Genomic DNA, 17,969 nt, shown 5'->3' on the forward strand with positions numbered 1-17,969 from the left:
TTATTTGAGAACATAGCCCAGCAGACAAATCATTACAAACAGTAACCAGCCAAGTAGAAGAGTTACATAAGTCAGAAATAGAGATCAAATGAATCCCTTTGATGATCTTCATATGGTTGAACTCAGCAGACATTCATTTACTCAATAAAGTCTCTTTATATCCAAAAACCTTTGTTTGCGCGTTTTCTTCAGTAATCCACAGGCTCAAACGCAGTCAAAACAGGCAGACAAAAAAATCCAAATTGTATCCGTAAAGTTCATAGAAACACGTCAAACGATGTTCATATTCAATCCTCAGGTTGTTTTTAGCCTAAATTATCGATAATATTTCAACCGGACAATAACGTCGTCAATATAAAAGTTAAACAAGAAACGCACTCTCTCGGTCGCGCGCATGAAAAAGCGCTGTGACACTTTAGGGTCCACTCATTCAGACTGCTCTTACTTCCTAATTTCTTAGAATACAAGCATGAAACACATTCTAAAGACTGTTGACATCTAGTGGAAGGCATAGGAACTGCAATTTGAGTCCTAAGTCAATGGATACTGTAATGGCATTGAATAGAAAACTACAAAACCCCAAAAAAACTACTTCCCAAATGGATTTTTCTCAGGTTTTCGCCTGCCAAATCAGTTCTGTTATATACTCACAGACACTATTTTAACAGTTTTGGAAACTTTAGAGTGTTTCTATCCAAATATACCAGTTATATGCATATCATATCTTCTGGGCCCGAGAAGCCGGCAGTTTAATTTGGGCATGCTTTTCATCCAAAATTCTGAATGCTGCCCCCTACCCTAGAGAAGTTAATGAAGTAACAATTAAACATATTTAATTGATTTGATAAATAACAGGCATCACATTAATGATAGTAACATCACGACACCAGTTTATCAAAGATCTTAGACTTTATATCCACCAATCCAATGGCATTCATTAAAATAGGTCAACCCTGGCCACTAGAGGGATATTTTAAACGTACATTTTCAAAGTTTTCTTTTGGTAACAAAATGTAATGTGCCAATATTGCATTGATGCATCCTTGACTAGGCTACTAGCTACTACTAACGTTAGATGACTGTCAAATAGAAGTAATTCACCATCGGATGCTGATCAAGCTAAGTGTCTTCCTCCATCAACACTGTTGATTCGAGTCCTCCGGACTCGCGATACATTTCTGTGAAAGAACTGCAATTCTGCCTTCTGTAGGATGATAATGAGAGTGCAACATATAATCCTATTGTTCACTGTACAATGCTCATACTCCTCAAGTCAAATAATTAATATGACAAAGCAGATGATTATAAAAATGCATATACAACATTGTAGGCCTCCATTTAGGTGTACACATCCGTGTAATATAGCCTATGTCAATTCAAATGTATTTATATAGCCCTTCTTACATCAACTGATATCTCAAAGTGCTGTGCAGAAACCCAGCCTAAAACCCCAAACAGCAAGCAATGCAGGTGTAGAAGCACGGTGGCTAGGAAAAACTCCCTAGAAAGGCCAAAACCTAGGAAGAAACTTAGAGAGGAACCAGGCTATGAGGGGTGGCCAGTCCTCTTCTGGCTGTGCCGGGTGGAGATTATAACAGAACATGGCCAAGATGTTCAAATGTTCATAAATGACCAGCATGGTCAAATAATAATAATCATAGTAGTTGTTGAGGGTGCAACAATAATCATATGCAATATGATTATTAGGCAATAGCAGTGGCTGTGTCCAAATACCCATACTAGTGTACTACATACTTAAACTGCATACTATTTACTCATCGTCACATACTATTTACCACGTACCCTTTAGTAAAAAGTATGCAGTATGCCACAACTTAGAAATGGGTCCTGATTGGCTGAGTAGGTGGGGCGGGGTCGAGTGTGGGTGGATTCTTCCAAATTCAACAGACATGCATTGCATTAACCAGCCTGATAATAGTTGATTTCCAATTTGAATAATTTCTCTAAAATCTGAATAGATTAGGAATGGAATTATAGGCCTACTCAGGCTGGTTATAAACAGACTATCACATTTGATTTATAGCGTAGTAGACCATATAGCCCATCTATCCTATTTAAAAATGACTGAAGACAGAAACAGATCATTTGGTTCCATTTCAACATATTTATTAGTGAAACCAAAGTGCTGTAACATATATAAATTAAATCAAATAGCCTATTATACACACCAAAACTTTTCAAATGTTAAAATCAAAAAGCTATTGCACAGAAAATGTGGACAGTCGGGTGCTTCGCAAATTTAGAACCGCTGGACAGCAACATAATAAATTAAAGCGCTGATAATTGGGAACGAGATCAGAATGACTGCTAAGGCTTGATCCATTCATTAAATAGGTAGTGTAGCCTTCAAATCTAAAACAAAAGGCCTGATTAACATGACATCAATAACGCTGCTACATCCCGAGCCCCCGGTGCTGACACATTCAGAAATCAAAAGATGGTTTTGTATTTTGTTTAAAAGCTCTGACGAAGGCCAAGAAGACAATAAAACTTTACAGTGAGAAAACAGAAAGCCACTGTTTCCGAAGATGTAGCCTACGATGCCATACTCATTATCATTTTAAGTAGAGCAAAAACTACTTAGCCTACATTTGAACACTACCTCAGAGGCTTTGGGCATTGTCTAAATTAAATAGCCTAGTTTTGGTACTTGAAGAGAACTACAGCCGATCACCCACCTTTTCCAATGTATTGTCGAATTCTACTACAGTAGAAGAAGAGCCGAAATGAGTATAACATCCTGGCATTTAAACCATACTCAAATTTTGAAAAGTCTCATATTAAACGTTTTATTTCTGCATACTGAGAATACGTCATGCGTATTTGTGTTGTTTCCCATTATTTGTTGATTTCGGTAGCGCATCCCCAAATCTAATTGATCAGCTCTTGTCAAAGCCGTAGTGAGTATGACATCTGTGCATTTAAAATAAATTCAAATGATGAATTATTAAACTTAATTACTATTAAACTTAATTTTTCAAATATTCAGACGGCCTACTATTTAGGACACAAGTATGGGTTTTCGGACATGGCCAATGTGTTTGCATGCAAGGCTAAAAGAGGTAGCTCTTTATTAAAGTAGTTCTTAATCTTCCTTTTCAAGCAGATGACTACATCCCTTTTCAAAACTAACACAATATATGTAAATCTACATTTCAAGGACTAGGCACTTTACACAGAGAGCAGTTTGACCAGTCACTCAAATACATGTGATTGTTGCTTTAATTATGCTGTTGAACTGTTTGGAACATTTGCAATTACGTCAACGATTTTAATTGGCTGATGCAGAACTTGTTCCAGGGTATAATCACTGCCATCTGGTGAGGTTAGCATAGGGCTAATGTGTGCCGTTTTATGATGGGACCAGCTACAATTTAGCGATCTGTCACGTGCAAGTAAATTGACGACTTCAATTTTTGTGCCGGAGAAACTGTTTAATTTTAAATGGTTGCTTATCTTCTTAAGTATTGCCCCAGGGTTTTCAATGGCAATTGTTTTATCATTATTATATATATATATATACATTTTTTTATACAAATATTCACTTTCCACATTTCATAGTGTATTCCTTTCACAGTTTATATTTCAATTTGTACAAGAGGCCAGGCCTGGTGTGATTGGGATTGTGAGGTGGTTCACAAAGCTTTCTATCAGAAACAAGACACCCAGTGCAAATTAAGACCAACAACAATATGAAAAAACATAGATATTGTGGTTGGTACAAAGGGTACCATTTTGTAAACGCCAAACAACGATCAAGTTAGTGTGACTTTGACATTTTTAATGAATACATTTGAAAAACCTTTCTTCTGCAATGTTTGTGGTGATTGTTTATTCATCATGCAGTTGCAATGCCGCACATAGTATCTGCGAGGCGGGTGTTTTTTTTGACAATTGACAATAGCGCTGTGTGTTTTTTACACTGCTAAAATGTCAACCATAAATGTGCATCTCGTTATAGCGCAAAGACAAGGAAAGTCCACATCCATGACAAACAAAGCTTCATGTATACTCCTTGTAGAACCTAAAAGACATCAGGGACATCAGTGCCCATATGAAATGCTGTAGATTGGCTCTCTAGGAGAAGACAACACATCCATTGTACCACTATACAGCAGGGCTGACCTCAGATCAGGTGGGACAAACACATCGTGTGCTCAATCAGGATCAGTATTTCACACTAACACACGATGACGACAATAATGATATTGGATAGGAATTTGTATGCCGCTTTTCAAAGAGCTCAAAAAGCTTTCTATTCTAAAGGAGGGTGGCTCATCTCATCCACCTGGGTCGTATTCAGTAAAAACCAAACAGAAGAAAATAGACCAAAACGGGGAGGTTCTACCTGAATTTGTTCAATAAGAAACTCACATTTTAATTTCAAAATGTTTTCTGTTGCAAAATGTTTTGCTACAGGATAGTTGACTACCTCACAGCAGTGTCATAGGTCCTGCCTAACCAATAACATACCCTCTAGCTCCTGGACAACCTATCGTGTGCCTCCTAGCCCCCGCCCAACCTATTACATGTTGCTCTGATTGCTTTGACAGTGAGCACTGGAAATACGGAGGGACACACATTAGCAATGACGAAGTCAGGGAGAAGAAGAGGAGAGAGGAAGATGGGAGCGAAAGGAATCTTCAATGGGCAGAGATGAAAAATAAAGAGGTTGTGAAGAAAGAGAGTACAGAGTGACAGTGTTGGAGGCTAGGTAAGAAAGGGAAAGGTGGGGGAATGAGAGGAAAGAGAGGGACACTGTTAAACCGGGTGAATAGTAAGGATGGGGGGAAAAAAATCGATATAGTAGAGCAGGGCTGTCCAATCCTGTTCCTGCAGAGTTACCCTCCTGTAGGCTTTCGCTTCAACCCCAGTTGTGACTAACCTTATACAGCTTATCAACCAGCAAATTATTAGAATCAGGTGCGCTACATTAGGTTTGAGGTGAAAACCTACAGGACGGCAGCTCTCCAGAAGCAGGGTTGGAGATCCATGCGGTAGAGTATTGCAGTATTATTTTTACGATTTATAGCTTGGTCTCAATGTTCTTTTAAAATGGTGATCCAACATGTTTTTAGCACTTTAGTTTCCATGACTGATCAAAACTTGTTTTGTCATGGCTCTTTCTTGTCCCTCTGGAGCAGACAACGTCACATTGAATCGTATTAAAATCACAGTATCGAATCGCAATACATACAGAATCGTGATACATATAGTATAAAATCACTATGCACATGGAATCACAATACATATCGAATCCGCACTTAAGTATCATGATATCGTACCGTGAGGTCCCTGGCATTTCCCATCCCTAGTGAATAAATAGAAAAAGGGAGAGAGGGAGGGGGGGATGAGAAAAGAGAGAGAGAGCTTCTGACTAGCAGAAAGAGGGCCATACTTCTCAACCTTAATAAGCCCCACTCTCTCTCTTGCTAGGAACTCAAGTCCTTTTATTCTCCCAATCTGAATACCTCACCTTCAAATACTGACTTTATTACCTCCCGGCCGTGTATATTCCCCCAAGCAGACCCTGCGACAGCTCTCTAGGAACTCCACTGGACTTTTTGCAAACTGGAAACCGCATTTCCCGAGGCATTGGTCTGACCAATTGGAATCTATGCTTCAATATTGTTTTAATCACGCGGACTGGGAAATGTTCCGGGTTACCTCTGAGAATAGTAAAACTGTACACACTGACTTGGTGAGTTCACCATGAAGTGCATGTTGTTCCCACTATGACGATTAGAACTTATCCAAACCAAAAAACGTGGATAGGTGGTGGTTAAACCACATTTAACCACGGCAAGGTGACTGGGAACATGGACGTGTACAAACAGACCAGCTATGCCCTCCGTAAGGTTATCAAAGATGCAAAACGACGTTACATGGAGAAAGTGGAGTTGCAATTCAACAGCTTAGACATGAGATGTATGTGGGAGGGACTCCAGACAATCACGGGTTATAAAGGGAAAGCCAGCCACGTCGCAGACACCGACACCTCACTCCCGGACAAGCTAAACACCTTCTTTGCCCACTTCGAGGAAAACACAAGGACTGTGAGCTCTCGTTTTCTGTGGCCGACGTGAGTAAGACATTTAAGCATGTTAACCCTCGCAAGGCTGCCGGCCCAGACGGCATCCCTAGCCACGTGTGCAGACCAGCTGGCTAAAGTGTTACGGACATATTCAATCTCTCTATCCCCATCTGTTGTCCCACTTGCTTCACCAACACTGATGAGACGGGAGAAGGTGAGGGCCCTGGCGTACTGGTGCCAGAAAAATAACCTCTCCCTCAATGTCAACAAAACAAAATGAAGGAGCTGATCATGGACTTCTGGAGACAACAGAGAGAGCACGCCCATATCCACATCAATGGTGCCGCAGTAAAGAGGCACATCACTGACATCCTGAAATGGTCCATTCACAGACACTGTGGTGAAGGCGCAACAGCACCTCGTCAACCTCAGGAGGCTGAAGAAATTAGGCTTGGTCCCTAAGACCCTCATAAACTTCTACAGACGCACCATTGAGAACATCCTGTCAGGCTGTATTACCACCTGGTATGGCAATTGCACCGTCCGTAATCGCAGGGCCCTTCAGAGGGTGGTGCGATCAGCCCAACGCATCACCGGGGGCACACTACCTGCCATCCAGGACATCTACAGCACCCGGTATCACAGGAAGGCCAAGAAGATCATCAAGGACCTCAGCCACCCGAGCCACGGCCTGTTCACCCCGCTGCCATCCAGAAGGCGTAGACAGTAAAGGTACATCAAAGCTGGGGCCCAGAGACTGAAAAATAGCTTCTATCTCCAGGCAATCAGACTGTTAAATAGTCACCTCCACCCAGTACCCTGCACCTTAGTCATTGTTACTAGCTGGCTAACACCTGGTACTCTACCTGCACCTTAGATACGTATTGCTGCCCTATGTATATAGTCATCGAACACTGGTCCCTTTAATAATGTTTACATACCATTTTACCCACTTCATATGCCCTCCACAGCATAACCTTCACTTCAGATCAAAACGCCAAACCTACAACCTAATTTTGGACAAAATTACCTGGAAGGATTACTACTACCAATGATTCATTTTTTCAAACTATACAGAGGGTGCTCTGGCAAACAAACAGCAGAGACTTGAGGTCACCATCCAACCTGGATCTGAGTGAGTAATGTTTGGTCTGATGCTATTTTGAAAGCCAAGAAGAAGAGAAATTAAAAATAAAGTACATTACAATGATATATTTTACTTTATGGGGACTGAATGCTAAATTAAGGCTGCCAAGCTTGCTAGGACAGACCATATACAACTTCAATTATCACTGAGGTGTGAAGTGAGAGATGTCGAAGCCTTTGAGCCCAACAAATGGCAGGAGTCTCTCACAGCCTACCCCACCCAAACCCAGAGGCCTTCGAAGCCCCCTCCTGCTTTCAGAGACTATCCACTGCTATTTTCTACAAGAAATCGGACTACAGAAATAAAAGCTTCTCCCAAGTGGGTGTGACACCTACTCCCATTGCCTGCTGCACTGCTGCTTGGATTCCAGCTGACAATCTGTTCACCGTCTGCCCTGGCTTGTCTCTGTCTGGTACAGGTACACCCACCACACTCCCCCCTCTCCCGAGCTTTCGCTCGCCTCCAGTACACACGCACTGTTGGGGTGAGTGACTCTGAACTTACAATGGTTAGCCACAAGTCACTATTTTGCTATTTGCCTCATGATTTCTGCATGCTTTGTTGACTATGAACTGTCCTGTTTACCCAACCGTCGAACAGACTGTGTTTGTTCCCAAACTTGGGACCCTGACTCTATTGGCTACACAGACTTTTGGGCTCTCATTCTATTCTAACCACCTCTCGCCGGCTTTGTATTCATGTTACCTGATGCAATTGCTGTACAATATGATCTTGTTGCCATCTAATGCACATTCAAATGTCATAAATCAACACTGCAGAGCTCTCCCTGTCCTCTGCCATGTCTTGATTGTATTACTGTTGATGATATCTGGAAATGTGCATGTACACCCTGGTCCATCTACTGTTGCTAGCCCCAATTCTGACTTGTGCTCTGATATCTGCGTCACTGATTTCTGATATCGTAAAAGCCTGGCTTATCTGCACTAGAAGCTCATTACCTAAAATGGATCAATTGAAAGTGTGGGTTCACAGTTCAATCCAGATGTGTTGTTCATTACTGAGACGTGGTTAAGGAAGACTGTTTTGAATACTGCCTTTTTCGGCAAGACAGATCTTCCAAAGGTGGGGAAGTGGCAATCTTTACCAAGGATCACCTTCAGTGCTCGGTTGTCCTTTTTAACCTGTCTCTCCTCTCTGGGGAGGCAGCCACGGTCCGTCCTTTATTTAAAGGGGGAGATCAACCTGATCCTGTCTGTTATAGGCCTATTTCTATTTTGTCCTGTTTATCAAAAGTGCTGGAAAAACTTGTCAATAATCAACTGACAGGCTTTCTTGATGTCTATAGTATTCTCTCTTTTGCAATCTGGTTTCCACTCAGGTTATGGGTGTGTCACTGCAACCTTAAAGGTCCTCAATTATGTCATCATTGCCCTTGATTCTAAGCAATGTTGTGCTGCTATTTTTATTGACTTGGCCAAAGCTTTTGAAACGGTAGACCATTCCATTCTTGCGGGCCGGCTAAGGAGTATTGGTGTCTCTGAGGGGTCTTTGGCCTGGTTTGCTAACTACCTCTCTCAAAGAGTGCAGTGTATAAAGTCAGAACATCTGCTGTCTCAGCCACTGCCTGTCACCAAGAGTGTACCCCAAGGCTCGATCCTAGGCCCCACACTCTTCTCAATTTACATCGACAATATAGCTCAGGCAGTAGGAAGCTCTCTCATCCATTTATATGCAGATGATACAGTCTTGTACTCAGCTGCCTCCTTCCCAGATTTTGTGTTAAACGCTCTACAACAAAGCTTTCTTAGTGTCCAACAAGCTTTCTCTGCCCTTAACCTTGTTCTGAACACTTGCAAAACAAAGGTCATGTGGTGTGGTAAGAAGAATGCCCCTCTCCCCACAGGTGTGATTACTACCTCTGAGGGTTTAGAGCTTGAGTTAGTCACCTCATACAAATACTTGGGAGTATGGCTAGATGGTACACTGTCCTTCTCTCAGCACATATCAAAGTTGCAGGCTAAAGTTAAATCAAGACTTGGTGTCCTCTATCATAATCACTCCTCTTTCACCCCAGCTGCCAAACTAATCGTTTCAGATGACCATCCTACCCACGCTAGATTACAGAGACTTAATTTATAGATCAGCAGGTAAGGGTGCTCTCCAGCGGCTAGATGTTCTTTACCATTCAGCCATCAGATTTGCCACCAATGCTCCTTATAGGACACATCACTGCACTCTATACTCCTCTGTAAACTGGTAATCTCTGTATACCCTTCACAAGACCCACTGGTTGATGCTTATTTATAAAACCTTCTTAGGCCTCTCTCCCCCCTATCTGAGATATATACTGTAGCCCTCATCCTCCACATACAACACCCATTCTGCCAGTCACATTCTGTTAAAGGTCCCCAAAGCACACACATCCCTGGGTCGCTGCAGCTAGCGACTGGAATGAGCTGCAACAAACACTCAAACTGGACAGTTTTATCTGTTCATTCAAAGACTCAATCATGGACACTTACTGACAGTTGTGGCTGCTTTTCGTGATGTATTGTTGTCTCTACCTTCTTGCCCTTTGTGCTATTGTCCGTGCCCAATAATGTTTGTACCATGTTTTGTGCTGCTACCATGTTGTGTTGTTGTCATGTTGTGTTGCTACCATGCTATGTTGTTGTCTTAGGTCTCTATTTTTGTAGTGTTGTCTCTCTTGTCTTGATGTGTGTTTTGTCCTTGCAGGAGGCCTTTTGCCTTTTGCCGTCATTGTAAATAAGAATTTGTTCTTAACTGACTTGCCTAGTTAAAGAAAGGTTAAATTAAAAAGTAAAAAAAGTATATACTCGATTTTTAGTCAAGGCTCATCCTATATAACTACTACCTGTTCTATTCATATACGGTCTATAATGTCTAAATACACCACTATATACATTTATATTCCAGACTCTGACCTTGATATTTCTTACTTTCTTTCTTTCAATTTTTGGGGGATTTGTGTGTATTATTTTGTATTGTTAGGTATTGGAGCTAGAAACATAAGCATTTCACTGCACCTGCGATAACATCTGCAAAATATGTGTACGCGACCAATAAAATTGGATTTGATTTGAGATAAACTCTGCGGGAAAATATTGCTTTGGTAGCCCCTCGATGCAAAAAACACAGCAGTTTCTGTTTTCTTCCTACAAATGTGGCTCTATCTTTTGATCCATTTAAGCTACAAAATATTATGACCCCATCAAACCATTCTCAGGAACTCGAAAGTGTCTTCTGTCTCCTTCTACAAAACCCCCATGTTACACAGGACTCATTAGACAAGACCAGGCACTAATTCAGACTGGGGGGAAAAGAGCATCATCAACAATGATGCTCTTTTCTACACAGAAGATCAAACAAGATTATTGCCTGATGATCTTTTGAACTTCCCAACACATTTCTGATGCATTTCAGTCACTTCAAACCATACTTCCTTCACATTGAAATACTGTCAAGAGTACAGTTAGACTCATTTCTAATAGACTGTCATAGCCCCAATTTAAAAAAAACACTGTCCCTTGATTATACATTTTTTACATGGTGGGGTCGTGGGCCAAAAAAGTTTGGGAATCTCTGGTATACACACACTCACACACACACAAACATACAGGACACACACCCTGTAATACACGTATAAGGGTGCAAGTAGGGGGGAAACGGTTATATGTAGGTTGGTCTTGTCCTGTAGTTTAACAGACACAAACTCCATCTCTCCGTCTGTCATTAAAACATTGTGACTTTAAGATCCAGTGTGAACGCACAGCTCTAGCCACTTCCCTAACACAGGCAGAGTGTGTGTGTGTGTGCGTACGTATGTGCGTGTTTGTGTGCATGTGTGGTAAAAGGTCCAAAGGTAGGATCTTCAAACAGTATGACCAGTCTAGGATCGGCGGAATGGAGCGATTGGAGTGGAGGAGAGGAGTAGGCATCCGAAAGAGGAGTGCTTAGTTGTTCTGAAGGCAGTCCAGCTCCACTGAGCAACACACACTTCCATTCTGACCGCGGCAACGATAAACAAGGGGAACACGAAGAGAAAAAAAAGAGACGGGTAGTTAGTTCCATTCTGTTTGTGCATGTTTGCTTATGTTACCATGTGTGAGTGATGTGAGGTTAGGGCCGGGATTCAATAAACGTTAAAAAGGTAATTTACGACGTGCAGCATTACCATGAATGCGATCTCTGCGAACATCGGGGAAAATGCCTTGTGTAACCTTTATTTAACTAGGCAAGCCAGTTATCAACAACAAATTCTTATTTACAATGACGGCCTACCCCGGATGACGCTGGGCCAATTGTGCGCCACCCTATGGGACTCCCAATCATGGCCGAATGTGAAACAGCCTGGATTTTGAACCAGGGACTGTAGTGACGCCTCTTGCATTGAGATGCAGTGCCTTAGACCACTGAGCCATTATTGTCTGTATAGTGTGCTGCCCTATAATGCACCTTGCATTGAATCCCGGCCTAGGTTAGGGTTGCCTGCTTTGTTCTTTCAGGTGACACAGCTGTGTGTGTTTGTATTCATGTAAATATGCAGGCAAGGGTGGCACATACAGGGTGGTTCTGGCATTGTTTGTGTGTCTAAAGGGTGTGTCTGTATGACACTAGGTATGACAGAATATCAGCAGAACCTGTATAATACAATGCATTCTGAAAATATTCAGACCACTTGACTTTTCCCAAATTTTGTTACGTTACAGCCTTATTCTAAAATTGATTAAATCGTTTTTTTCCCTCATCAATTTACATACAATACCCCTTAATGACAAAGTGAAAATAAGAAAAACATTATTTACATAAGTATTCAGAACCTTTGCTATGAGACTCGAAATTGAACTCATGTGCATCCTGTTTCCATTGATCATCCTTGATATGGTTCTACAACTTGATTGGAATCCACCTGTGGTACATTGAATTGATTGGACATGAATTGGAAAGGCACACACCTCTTGATATAAGATCCCACAGTTGACAGTGCATGTCAGAGCAAAAACCAAGCCATGAGGTCAAAGGAATTGAGCTTTGAGACAGGATTGTGTTGAGGCACAGATCTGGGGAAGGGTACCAAAACCTGTCTGCAGCATTGAAGTTCACTAAGAACACAGTGGCCTCCATCTTTCTTAAATCAAAGAAGTTTGGAAACACCAAGACTCTGCCTAGAGCTGGCCGCCTGGCCAAACTGAGCAATTGGGGGAGAAGGGCCTTTGTTCGGGAAGTGACCAAGAACTCGATGGTCACTCTGACAGAGCTCCAGAGTTCCTTCCAGAAGGACAACCATCTTTGCAGCACTCCACCAATCAGGCCTTTATGGTGGAGTGGCCAGACGGAAGCCACTCCTCAGTAAAAGGCAGATGACAGCCCGCTTGGAGTTTGCCAAAAGGCACCTGAAGGACTCTCAGACCATGAATGCCAAGCATCACATCTGGAGGAAACCTGGCGCCATCCCTACGGTGAAGCACGGTGGTGGCAGCATCATGCTGTGGACATATTTTTCAGCGGCAGGGACTGGGATGCTAGTCAGGATCGAGGGAAAGATGAACGGAGCAAAGTACAAAGAAAACCTGCTCCAGAGCGCTCAGGACCTCAGACTGGGGCGAAGGTTCATCTTCCAACAGGCCAACGACCCTAAGCACACAGGCAAGACCATGCAGGAGTGGCTTCTGGACAAGTCTCTGAATGTCCTTGAGTGGCCCAGCCAGAGCCCTGACTTGAACCTTACCTAACATCTCTGGAGAGACCTGAAAATAGCTGTGCAGCAATGTTCCCCATCCAAACTGACAGAGCTTGAGAGGCTCTGCAAACAAATACAGGTGTGATAAGCTTGTAGCATCATACCCAAGAAGACTGAAGGCTGAAATCGCTGCCAAAGGTGCTTCAACAAAGTACTTAGTAAAGGGTATGAATACTTATGTAAATGTGATATTTCCGTTTTTTATTTTAAATAAATGTGTTTTTGCTTTGTCACCTGTTTTTGCTTTGTCACTATGGGGTATTGTATGCAGATTGATGATGAAAAAAACTATTTAATCAATTTTAGAAAAATGCTGTAACGTAACAAAAGGTGGACAAAGTCAATGGGTCTGAAAACTTTCCGAATATACTGTACTTTGCACTTTCAGGAGGTGTAGGGAAAGCTTGCCATTCACTGTGTGCGTGTGTGTGTCAGTATATGTGTATGTACATACGTATGTGTGTTTTTACGTACTCCTGTGTGTGTATGCGTTTTTGTCTGTGTGTGTGTGGCTGTGTCAGGTAAGATATGAGTTGTTGCTGTTACCTTGCACTTGCAGGTGGTGCAGGGTGACCCTGGCATGGGCCACGTGGCACTGCTGAGGCGGGTGATGCCCGCGGGGTCCTGGCAGGTCTGCCTGATGTCGTTGGCAATATTGTCTGCCAGGCAGGGGTCAGTGACGCAGTGCGGGCAACATTCGCCCTCCACCAAGGCAGAGTATTTGCACGCCAACACTGGACACGCCAGGGGCCAGCAGTCCACCTTTCCCTCCTACAGAAAGATAGAGAGATAAAGAGATAAGGCGAGAGGAATTGGGGGAGAATAGAAGCAAAACAATCGATGAAAATAAGAGTTTGGAACAGTCCTTATAAGCGCTGGACACTGAGATGACTAATATGGGGTATTGTAAGACCATATTGAAAGATAAAGCTAGGAGTAGAGAGACAAGTGTCTAAGCAGCTCTCTAATGTGAATCACCTGATGGCTGACATAGTGGGATCAGTACTATGGCTTTGATCACCGACAAACTTTTGAACGGTAGTGTGTCACCTAGAAATGTCCTTGTTTTTTAAAGAAAATCAAAAAAAATGGTCCATTAAAATAACATAAAATTTATCAGAAATACATTGTAGACATCATTAATGTTGTAAGTGACTATTGTAGCAGGAAACGGCTGATTTCTTTATGGAATATCTACATAGGCGTACAGTCACATGTATCAAATAAAATCAAAGCCGGAGATAGTAGTCGCCTATAACGACAGCTTTCCAGAAGGCAATTCCAGGTTCATCCTCGCGCTTTCCAGAAAACAGGAAATGGGTGACACGTCATTCCAAGAGGATTTATTCCACCTCAGACCAAGATAATCACTCCATTTCTTCTCTCACTGCCTCTTGACATCTAGTGGAAGGTGTATGACGTGCATGTATACTAATACGTATCATGCCCATTTATAGGCAGGCCCTAGAACAGAGCATCGTTTTCAGACTTTCCACTTCCTGGTCAGGAAGTTTGCTGCCAAATGAGTTCTGTTTTACTCACAGATATAATTCAAACGGTTTTAGAAACTAGAGAGTGTTTTCTATCCAATAGTAATAATAATATGCATATTGTACGAGCAAGAATTGAGTATGAGGCCGTTTGAAATGGGCACCTTTTATCAGAGCTACTCAATACTGCCCCTGCAGCCCAAACAGGTTAATAAAGAAGCATGAACACGTACCACGCTGCACCTTGGTCTCATCCTTCCGACGACCGTTACAAATTAGCCTTTTAAAATGATAAACTTGGATTAGCTAACACAACGTGCCATTGAAACACAGGAGTGATAGCTGCTGGTAATGGGCCTCTGTACGCCTATGTAGATATTCCATGAAAAAATCTGCCGTTTCCAGCTGCAATAGTCATTTACAACATTAACAATATCTACACTGTATTTCTGATCAATTTGATGTTATTTTAATGGACAATTTTTTTTGGATTTTCTTTCAAAAACAAGGACATTTCTATGTGACCCCAAACTTTTGAACGGTAGTGTATACTTAAGCAATAAGGCCCAAGGGGGAGTGGTATATGTCCAATATACCATGGCTAAGGGCTGTTTTTATGCACGACACAACACCATATACCACAAATCTCAGAGATGCCTTATTGCTATTATAAACTGGTTACTAACGTAATTAGAGCATTAAAAATAAACTTTTTGTCAAAGCCGTGGTAACCAGTTTATAATAACAATTTGGCACCTCAGAGATTTGAGGTGTATATACCCCTGTCAGCCAATCAGCATTCATGGCTCGAACCACCCAGTTTATAATATCAGTTTACTATCACAGGCTCACACTGTAAATTCTCCTGGTGTGAATCCCTTGAAGGTTTTACCATAGGCTACAGTAGTGGCACCTGTGTCTAAGGCTTTAGAATGTCTTTCTTCCTTTCTGATGACACCTGAATGCCTCCTGGGCCAATTAGAGTGATTGTTGGTGCCATGCTGATCCTGGGATTTGTGTTTCCACGGCAGCACCGTTTAGCTAATTGCACAGCTGTCAGAGCCCGCTAATTACCAGCTCCACCAGAGTAAGGTCATGCACCTCGCACATGCACACACAAAGACGTCACACACATTTACAAACGCAGGTGCGCACACAGACACACTGTCAAGGCCACCAAAAAATTAATTGTATTTCATATCAAGATGGTATCATCTGCTTCTTCACAGCCTGTCTCATTAGCATGCAAGGATCTGCTTTGTTTCCTGGTAGCCATAATAATTAGCTAGGTGCTGCTCAATGAAGACACGCAATCAAGATCAGAGGAGACACACACATCCTCTTCATCCATGTTGCACAAGTTTAAAATGTGCTTGTGTGACCAAGAGTGTGTGTGTTTTTGTACAATAAAGTACACAAGAAGCATGCAAGTGTGTGTATGTGCATGTCTATGTGTCTGTATGTGCATTCAAGCATGTGTATATGCATGCAAACGCATGTGTGTGTGTGTACATACCAGGCAGTGGCACTGCTGGCAGCTGTAGATCCAGGAGTCTCTGCTGCGGTACAGTATGTGTCCACTCTGGTGCAGACATTGGCTGGACTTTCTGGAGTCACACTCAGGACAGCAGAACAGGTCTGCCTCGGGGTCCGCACAATGACACTCTCTCCTCCTGCAGAAGGTGCGTCCATCCTGGGGACAAGGTAAATGCATAGGAATTCAAAGAAATGTCAAGGCCATGGCCTGGGATGGTCCAGCAGTCTAAGCCGCTGACTCCTTATCACGTACTATGTGCCGCTACAAGAATGGGTTCGAATCAGACCCAAAATAAAAAGAATTGTTCTACAAGCAAATAACCCTCAATCCCAGCATAGCTGGAACTTTGAGGCCTTTCTTCCAAAATGCTAATTGACTACTAAAATCAGGACAGTGACAGTGGTTTTGCTTGTAAATACTTTTCCAGTTTTATTACTGCCATTTTAATATTTTGCTTGAATGCACATAGATACAGACACACAGACACACACACACAGACACACACACACAGGTATGCCTCCTACCCTACCTAGCTACCTACAGTCTTATCTAAACAGTTACACTCACTCCTCCTGCAGAAGGTATAACCATCCTGTCAGAAAGAGACATTGATAAGGCTACAGCCTACCTACAGAAAGGCTACAGTAACTGCAATGTACTGTATCTACATTTACATTATAGAGGAAAATACACTTTATTGAGTAAGGCCATTACTAACAATACTGACTACAATTTGTCATTGACGTTTTGAGAGGAGTGTTTTTACGGGGTTAGGGTTTTGTATTGGATGGCTGGTCAAGGCCATTGGTGTCACTCTTTCTACAGAGATTCCAGGCTCTCGACCAGTGAGAACTTTATGATCCATTTTACTGGCCACACTGAGCCCTTGCCAGCTTGGCAATGAGCACAATAATGTAGATATAAAAACCCTATATAAAAAGGTTGTTGCAAAATGTATAGGGTATATAAAATGAACTCGCATAATGAGTAGCCAATATCTTATTGGCACGTATTGTCTCGCTACAGTAGCCAGTGTCTCTCATGGTGCTAATATCCAAGAGCTTTATTAGCGTTAGCCTCTTAATGTTATGGCTATGGATATGAGAGGCATCATTAATTTTGCTCGGGTGGTTGACTAATGCCATGTAATATCATTCCCATTGTCTGCATTGTAGCAATGCTTTGGAATAGCCTTCAAATTAGGAATTTTACAGCAAATGCTGCATTGTTTCATTTACCAAGTAAATGCAAAGTTTGTAATGTTAAAAATGCATAGCTTTCAATAACTCAAACAACCTCCAATTCAATACAGAATAATACATTTTGGGGCAACCACCCTAAAAAACACCCTTGCTAGGATTTGAAATAGTCCCATTCTCTATCTGAGAAACCGCTTAAGGTTGACTGGAGTACCTCTATGTGTAGCCCTGAGGTTAAATTGCATAATCTTTCAATTGAATATACTTTTATTCAGCTTGACATTATTCTCAGCGCCGTGCGTAAGCCATCCTGAAGAAAATTCCAATCAATATAAGGATCTTACCGGCCGGGTTTCCAATGGGAGGTTTTCATGCTCATGCCTATAGCGATTGACTGCTAAGCTGCAAGCATGTTCACCTTTTTCCCAATGAGATTGATAACAATGTAAGATTGCAAACAATGGGAACTACAAATATATACGTTGATTAGCTAATGGTAGGCCTATACTTAATACTAAAGCCTGACAAGTTTCCCGAAGAGTCCATCGTTAGCATTAGCATGCACTATTATGAAAAAATCTCACGAGTTCATATTTACTTGATTAGTTACCCAGTGAGCTAAAATACATATTTTACCGATGTTGATATCAGGTTAATTTTCTTACTGAAGATTGCATTATGCAGTATTTATTATTGCTCCCATCTGTCACATGCACATATGTTTGCTTTTCAAAACCTTTAGAACTGGCAGTAATCATGTTCAAAGGTTTTGGACCAACAGAAAAACATTACAGAACACGTCAACTACATTAACATTCT

The 17,969-nt window shown here is 41.9% G+C and overlaps 1 protein-coding gene across 1 annotated transcript in view; it reads right to left on the bottom strand.

The window, feature by feature from the left end:
• Window positions 1-2,105: 2,105 nt before the first annotated feature.
• The window catches only part of LOC139576292 (protein kinase C-binding protein NELL1-like), a 528,592-nt gene continuing 512,728 nt past the window's right edge, over window positions 2,106-17,969 (bottom strand). The window contains exons 18-21 of the mRNA XM_071402224.1: window positions 15,931-16,107; window positions 13,471-13,695; window positions 4,511-11,188; window positions 2,106-4,474 (exon numbers count right to left, since the gene is read on the bottom strand). Of these exons, the coding sequence (XP_071258325.1) occupies window positions 11,138-11,188; window positions 13,471-13,695; window positions 15,931-16,107 (453 nt within the window). The 3' untranslated portion in view covers window positions 2,106-4,474; window positions 4,511-11,137. The remainder of the gene's footprint in view (window positions 4,475-4,510; window positions 11,189-13,470; window positions 13,696-15,930; window positions 16,108-17,969) is intronic.

Source organism: Salvelinus alpinus, chromosome 5 (assembly GCF_045679555.1).
Source record: "Salvelinus alpinus chromosome 5, SLU_Salpinus.1, whole genome shotgun sequence".
Lineage (NCBI taxonomy): Eukaryota > Metazoa > Chordata > Actinopteri > Salmoniformes > Salmonidae > Salvelinus > Salvelinus alpinus.